The 7,878-nt window shown below is 36.4% G+C and overlaps 3 protein-coding genes across 3 annotated transcripts in view; 1 reads left to right on the top strand and 2 right to left on the bottom strand.

The window, feature by feature from the left end:
* Positions 1–67: 67 nt before the first annotated feature.
* Positions 68–2,373, bottom strand: LOC111783977 (E3 ubiquitin-protein ligase MARCH2; the record flags this gene model as incomplete). Its single annotated transcript, XM_023664798.1, has 6 exons — positions 68–274; positions 360–474; positions 562–618; positions 1,399–1,441; positions 1,536–1,670; positions 2,168–2,373. Coding segments are annotated over 6 exons (687 nt in total), but the record flags the coding sequence as incomplete, so codon positions are not given.
* Positions 2,374–4,007: 1,634 nt separating this feature from the next.
* LOC111783930 (WAT1-related protein At3g30340-like) overlaps positions 4,008–7,878 on the bottom strand; it is a gene marked incomplete at both ends in the record, with an annotated part of 9,493 nt that continues 5,622 nt past the window's right edge. Inside the window, 1 exon segment of the mRNA XM_023664739.1 lies at positions 4,008–4,029. Within this exon segment, the coding sequence (XP_023520507.1) occupies positions 4,008–4,029 (22 nt within the window).
* Positions 4,779–5,392, top strand: LOC111783932 (heavy metal-associated isoprenylated plant protein 30-like). The gene is made up of 2 exons (XM_023664741.1): positions 4,779–4,858; positions 4,938–5,392. Exons 1-2 carry the CDS (start codon positions 4,804–4,806, stop codon positions 5,258–5,260), a joined length of 378 nt encoding a protein of 125 aa, XP_023520509.1. The 5' UTR covers positions 4,779–4,803; the 3' UTR covers positions 5,261–5,392.

Raw genomic sequence — 7,878 nt, 5'->3', positions numbered from 1 at the left:
AAAAAAAAAAAAAAAAAAAAAAAAAAAAAAAAAAAAAAAAAAAAAAAAAAAAAAAAAAAAAAAAAAAAAAGACAAAACTAAGATATATTTTGACATTATTTATTAATGGTTTTATTTTTCACATTGAAACAAAGAGTCAAAGACTATATAGCTGGGAAGTACCCAATGGTGACATTTGATTCCACCCTTTGTGATACTCTCGTTGAATTCCACTCCTGAACGAACTCCACAGCAAGTCGAAACACAGTTCCAAGTCCAAGCACCACAATAACTCCTGTTCTTCAACCTTTTCAATAACCATAAAAAGCACCACACGAAACTAGAAACAATAGCTCGATCGAGGAAAATCGTCAACGTACCGATGATGATATTTACGGGCAACGCAGAAACACCGAGTGTGATGGATATAAGAACGTCCAGTAGCAGACCCCCTATGAGGATGGTAAAAGCCAGCCAAAGTGGACTGAAGCAGTGCTGCTGCATAAAGAGTTACACGAACACGGTTCGAGTTTTTTGACTACCCATGAAACAAGCATATCATTGAAAACCGAAAAGTCTTACCCTTTGGGGTTCTTGATTTCTGTAGGTCGGATCGATCCTCCACATCCAGTAGTTGGTCTGTGCTTCACAAATATACAGAATAATCAAACTTCGGGTTATTCCAATATGATGTCCATCCATCAGGACATCGTAAGTTCAAAACGAATCAATAATTTGAATTTGTAACGCGACACGAGTTTAATATGTTGAACACGTTATTTAAAAGTATTCACTATTCCACTTCATAAAAGGAATAATCGGAAAAGAAAGTAGGGAATGGTAGCAAATGCAAAACTAAAACATGATGTTGATCATCTGTAATGGCCTAAGCTCACCGCTAGCAGATATTATTCTCTTTGAGTTTTTCCTTCCGAGCTTCCCACCAAGATTTTAAAACGCGTCTTCTAGGTCGAGGTTTCCACACTTTTATAAAGAACTCTTCGTTCCCCTCTCCAACTAATGTGGGATCTCACAATCCACCCCCCTTGGGGGCCAACGTCCTCGCTGGCACATCGTTCGGTGTCTGGATTTGATACCATTTGTAATAGTTCAAGCTCACCGCTAGCAGATATTGTCCGTTTTGGCCCATTACGTATCGTCGTCAGCCTCACGGTTCTAAAACGTGTCTACTAGGAAGAGGTTTCCACACCCTTATAAGGAATGTTTCATTTTCCGCTCCAACCGATGTGGGATCTCACAATCTCTTTATGACGGGTGAGAAACTTATGAAATATGCTTATACAAGATGTGTGACAAGGAGAAGCTTATAAGTTTTAGGATTAGGGATGATGAAGATGGAAAAGGCTAGGAATTGAAAACTTAGCATAATCATAGCAGCAAGAGCTATAGAATACCTACACCATGATGTGATTGTGGAGGTGCTACGTTCGCCGCTACGACCCTGAAAATCGTATCAAAATTACATTTCAAACTGCCCCTGAAACTATATGATTGTGTTAAGTGAATGAATATCATCCTCAAAACGAGCGACTTACTGGCATATCTCACATCTGTTCGATCCTTTAGTATGAAACCAAGTATCTATGCAAGTCCGATGAGCGTTTGCGAGACCACCTCGACAATGACATCCAAGTTCTATCAAGACTTCTTCCTTGTCTTGCTGACAAATTCTGAAATATAGTACAACATAGGTAAGATTCAAAACCAACAGCATTACAATGCCAAAACCCACAAGAAGATGTTAATCTTTTGTTCTTCCGTGCAACAAATATGAGTGGAGATATTGTCTTCTTTGGACTTTCTCTTTCGGGCACGCGTCTACTAGGGAGAGGTTTCCACACCCTTATAAAGAATGCTTCGTTCTCCTTCCCAACTGATGTGGGATCTCACATTCAACCTCCGACCTAAGAGAGGGATCAAATGACTTAACCGTTGAACCTCGACCTAAAGCTATATATATAGTGGTAGTTTCACATAATATCAAACTCTCCTCTCGTGCAAAATCGTTCCCTCTCCATATTAATTGATCACATATTCGATTCACGGCTTCTTTCGATTTAGTGGTTACTTAACAAAACCCGCAGAAAGTATCAACGTTCGACAAGCAATCACATGAACAAACAACTAGAAGAGCATTTTTCATGGAAGAGTAGCAACTCAAATGTACCTGCACTGCTCATCAGAGCTAGAAGTGGCAGACAACAGCTCCTTTTTAGGCAACAATCCCTCTTGAGAGCTAGTAGAAACAACAATTGTCAATGGAGGAGTAGGTGTATTAGCATCAACATCACTGGTAGATAGCTCGAATGCTGATGATGGCTGACCCACTCTCTGCTTCTCAAGGTCGAGTTCATTGTTCTGATGGGNAACATCACTGGTAGATAGCTCGAATGCTGATGATGGCTGAGCCACTCTCTGCTTCTCAAGGTCGAGTTCATTGTTCTGATGGGCGCTGGTATTGGCCTTTACATCATTTGAATGGCAATCATTCAACATATTGAAAGGTCATTCAAAGTTCAAACTCCACAAACTTGAATCAATCGAACAAAAGTCTTTGCCCAATTCTCTCTCACCCTAAATTGAACAGAGAATTTCTGCAACTCAGTGTTCATCCCATAACACCATTAAAGAACAAGCGAACAAGAAAAACAAGGCTAACCCACCAAAACTCTCAGTCCAAACAAACAAATGATACACACAATACATTGTGAAGATCGCATTACATGCCGCATTTGAAGTTAGAAATCAGAAACAAGCCACAACCCACAAAACCCAATTTCAGNAGCCACAAAACCCAATTTCAGAAATCAAAACCCACAAACAAAATCAAACCAAAATTTCATCTACCAGTCCAAACAAACAACCGAGAAACAAAAACCCATTGAAATAGCCGCATTACACACAGAAATCAGAAACAAAATCACGAACAAGGCTAACAGAGCAACAGGAAAAAGATCAAGAACAAAAGGGATTAGAATCAGAAAGGGGTCGTACCTGGGGAGACTCAGATTTGACCGATTGAAGCAGTAGAGAAAGAGAGCTGAAATGAGGAAAAAGAAGAGAAAAAAATACCAACCCGAGATTTCTTTATTTAGGTGAGAATTGAAAAGAAATTGCGTCGTGAATACTGACCGCTTAGGGAAAAATGGATTTAACGCTGAATGAACTGAAAAACAAACAGAGAAACAAACGGGAAAAAGAAAATCCAATTTATTTACGCAAAAAGATGCGTAAATTATGAGATAATTACAAAAGGGTATTGCTTTAAAAATTCAGTCGCCAAATCTCACTACCATATTGAAAGAGACCCGCAACCACTGTCCACGGCGACCCTTTTCAATTGCTCTTCTCAAATTCAAAAAATAATAATAATCAAAGGGACAAATGAGAACTTTCTTGAATTATTCCCATGAAATATACTCTTTTTTATTGTGTTCATGTTCGTTGGGGGTACAAATTCTTATTCCTCCACTCATTTTAATCAAATTAATCTTATTTTATCATAATAATTTATTTATTTATTCTCTTATTAATATAAAAAAAGACCCATTTCGTTATTTTTCGTCAATGAGTTGATACTCAAAAGAAAAAAAAAATAGTCCAACTATTAAGAAACGATTTTCGAGTTAGGCTTCTTGGATCCACGTATTTCTAGTCGGACTTGAAAAATAACGGATTAAATAGGTTGAGTATGCATTTATAATGAGTATATATTCTTAACTATTACAACGTTTGGTTTAGATTGACAACTCGAAATTAAAACCAAGTTCGGTTCTTGATCTCGTTTTGCCACTCTATTGGATTTGCCCTTCTTGAATCAGCAACACTGCCAAAAAAGAATTACAAAGAACAGAACCCCATATCTTAAATCTTCGTGGTTTCATCTTCTTAATTGATTATGATTTCTAGGGCTCATCTTCTTGGGATTCCTTCATCATTTGATCTTCCCCTACCACCACCACTTTTGAAGCACAGCTCTCCATCTCTTTCTTCTTTCCCCATAGTAAAATGTAGAGTCCAATTATCACAATGACAGACCCCAACAAGCTGTTTCCGTCCATATCGCGATTAAATCGAGAATCGTAATATCATAACATGATTGAGAGATGGTATACAAGCGTAAAACTTATTGTGGGCATGTTTTTAATCATTCAAAGTCGATCTTATTACGTGCACGTTGCATTCAAAAGCGAAAATCTAAAATCACTTTCAAACTAGTTGTTTAGGTAAATTACCTTCCGAGATGGAGTGGCTCGTGCAAGATGGGGATGTCTAACATGGCTGCCATTATTTGAACCAATGGGCTGAACGCTGCTGTGAATACTGGACCTCTCTTCTTAACGCACCACGACATTCCCACGAAGCATATTCCTGATCCGATCATCCCCTGGGTCGATGAGAATGGAACCATAAGAATTCTATAACAAATTTAGTCCTTAAACTACGAGAACTCCTTGTTGCATGCATGCAAATTGTGGCTCTGATTTGGTTGGGTTTGTGAAACTTACAGTGTACAAAACTGTGAGAATNAAGGAAAGTCCAAAAAGGACAATTTCTACCGGGAATAAAAAAATTTACGTCCTTAATGGATGTGAGAATCTTGTAGATGTGAAAAGGAATTACAATTTGGTAGAACATGACTTTTTATTAATTCCTTGGCTTATGAGTTAACCCCTTGTAAAAGCTTCCTCTTTTCTAATCAGCAAAAGGAACAAAGGTATAATAATAATATCATAAGAGAATCTATTTCTATCAATTTGCTGAATGTTTTGCCTTTTACAGACTGTTGAGCTAAAAGTCAGGATGTGCTGCAGTGGTTGTGAACGAGTGGTTAAAGATGCGATCTACAAACTTAGAGGTACGAAAAAGGAAAAAAAGTTCATCTTTTTGTAGGAAAATTCTAAAGACACTATTAGGGTTTGTGTTGTTTTGAGTAGGGGTTGACTCGGTCGAGGTGAATTTGGAGCTAGAGAAAGTGACGGTGATTGGGTATGTCGATCGGAACAAGGTGTTGAAGGTGGTTCGAAGGGCGGGGAAGAGGGCGGAGTTTTGGCCTTACCCAGAGCCACCGCTATACTTCACATCAGCGACTGACTACTTTAAAGATACAACTCGTGAGTTTAAAGAGAGCTATAACTATTACAAGCATGGCTATAATGTCGGAGAGAAGCACGGAGCGATGCCAATGTCTCTTCGGGGCGATGACAAAGTGAGCAACATGTTCAATGATGACAATGTGGATGCTTGTCATGTCATGTAATGTAAATATAGGGTTGATGATCTTGTCTTGTTGGTTCTAAGTCAGCTGCACAGTGTGTGTAGAATGCAGTTTAATTGTTCCTTTCTATTCCCTTATATTTGTAAGCAATATTATAAGCAAGTTTGTGTGTTACCAAATTGGAAGGGGTTGCTCTCATTCTTCAAGAACACCACCAATGGACTTGCTATAGTAATTTGTTTTTCAACCTTTTATGACGTAGAGATGTCTATTTTAGACTCGTGAACCCATCCTGAAGGGGGGAGGAAACGATTTATGAGATAGGCAATTGAACTGTCTGTTTTTTAAATGGTAATTGGTGTTTACACTCGTGGACCCGAATAGGAAAGGGACTATTTACGAGATAGACAATTTAACTGTCTGTTTTGTAAATGGGAATTGGTGTCTAGAGATGTCCATTCACACTAGTGGACCCGCACTGAAATGGAAAAGGGTCGATTGATGAGATAGACAATTTAACTGTCTGCTTTGTAATTGGTGTCTATAAATGTCCATTTTACACTCGGGGACCCGTCCTGAATGGGGAGAGGACGTATTTATGAAATAAGCAATTGAACAGTATGTTCTTTAAATGGTAATTGGTGATAGAGATCTATTTACCTATGGGGACTCGTCCTAAGAGGGAATTCCCCAAAAAATAGGAGAAACATTTTTTTTTACCGTTGGATAATTAGGGTTAAGGACGGAATAATATTCCCGTACTGTGTATAATATAAATATACTTTTCACACACCAGATATAAAAATACTAAATTAAAAAAATAATTAATTAATGTTGTAAATTTTTTAAATTTTTAAAAATTAGGTTGATAGAATGTTTTATATATATTTGTTTATAAAATATATTAATTTATTAGAAGTTTTTTTTACAACTTCCTTTTAATAAACATTATATTGAAAAATAAGAACTTTAAATCATTTTTTTTAAAGAATAATAAATAGGTAAAAATTACTTACGGGAACCCAATCCCCGCAAATTCTCGGCAGAGAATCCCTCTCATTCCCGTCTAAATAAATAAAGAATTTTGCAGGAGATGGAGACGAAGAGGGCTTCTTCATCTCCGCCCCGTCCATGAACATCTCGATTAGTCTTTCAATATCAAATAAAATTAAAGCACAAAATGGCCGTTATCTACCGAAAAAACGTAAATTTGACTTACCAATTTATTCAAATTTACACATTCAATGATGACAATGTGGATGCTTGTCATGTCATGTAAATATAGGGTTGATGATCTTGTCTTGTTGGTTCTAAGTCAGCTGCAAAGTGTGTGTAAAATGCAGTTTAATTGTTCCTTTCTATTCACTTATATTTGTAAGCATGAGTTTATATTATAAGCAAGTTTGTGTGTTACCAAATTGGAAGGGGTTGCTCTCATTCTTCAAGAACACCACCAATGGACTTGCTATAGTAATTTGTTTTTCAACCTTTTATGACGTAGAGATGTCTATTTTAGACTCGTAGACCCATCCTGAATGGGGAGGAAACGATTTATGAGATAGGCAATTGAACTGTCTGTTTTTAAAATGGTAATTGGTGTTTACACTCGTGGACCCGAATAGGAAATGGACGATTTACGAGATAGACAATTTAACTGTCTGTTTTTTAAATGGTAATTGGTATCTAGAGATGTCCATTTTACACTCGTGGGCCCGTCCTGAATGGGGAGGGGACGATTTATGAGATAGGCAATGTAACTGTGTTTTATAAATGGGAATTGGTGTCTAGAGATGTCCATTCACACTGGTGGACCCGCACTGAAATGGAAAAGGGTCGATAGATGAGATAGACAATTGAACTGTCTGCTTTGTAATTGGTGTCTATAAATATCCATTTTACACTCGTGGACCCGTCCTGAATGGGGAGAGGACGTATTTATGAAATAAGCAATTGAACCGTACGTTTTAAAATGGTTATTGGTGATAGAGATCTATTTACCTATGGGGACTCGTCCAGAGGGGATTCCCAAAAAAAAAAATAGGAGAAACATTTTTTTTTACCGTTGTATAAATAGGATTAGAGAAGCAATTATATTCCCTACTGTGTATAATTATACTTTTCACACACCATATATAAAAATACTAAATTAAAAAAATAATTAATTAATGTTGTAAATTTTTTAAATTTTTAAAAATTATGTTGATAGAATGTTTTATACATATTTGTTTATAAAATATATTAATTTTTTAGAAGTTTTTTTACAACTTCCTTTTAATAAACATTATATTGAAAAATAAGAACTTTAAATCATTTTTTTTAAAGAATAATAAATAGGTAAAAATTACTTACGGGAACCCAATCCCCGCAAATTCTCGGCAGAGAATCCCTCTCATTCCCGTCTAAATAAATAAAGAATTTTGCAGGAGATGGAGACGAAGAGGGCTTCTTCATCTCCGCCCCGTCCGTGAACATCTCTATTAGTCTTTCAATATCAAACAAAATTAAAGCAGAAAATATCCGTTATCTACCGGGAAAACGTAAATTTGACTTACCAATTTATTCAAATTTACACAATATCTTTAACTAATATGTTTGATTAAAAAAAAAAAAAAAAAAAAAAAAAAAAAAAAAAAAAAAAAAAAAAAAAAAAAAAAAAAAAA

Source organism: Cucurbita pepo, unplaced genomic scaffold (assembly GCF_002806865.2).
Source record: "Cucurbita pepo subsp. pepo cultivar mu-cu-16 unplaced genomic scaffold, ASM280686v2 Cp4.1_scaffold000134, whole genome shotgun sequence".
In the NCBI taxonomy this organism is placed as follows: Eukaryota; Viridiplantae; Streptophyta; class Magnoliopsida; order Cucurbitales; family Cucurbitaceae; genus Cucurbita; species Cucurbita pepo.
This window is presented reverse-complemented; position numbering and strand designations above follow the sequence as displayed.

Coding starts and splice junctions, on each gene's coding strand:
- LOC111783932 (XM_023664741.1), top strand. CDS start 4,804: ATGTGCTGCAGTGGTTGTGAACGAGTGGTTAAAGATGCGATCTACAAA. Junction 4,859..4,937: donor TGCGATCTACAAACTTAGAG/GTACGAAAAAGG, acceptor TGTTTTGAGTAG/GGGTTGACTCGGTCGAGGTG.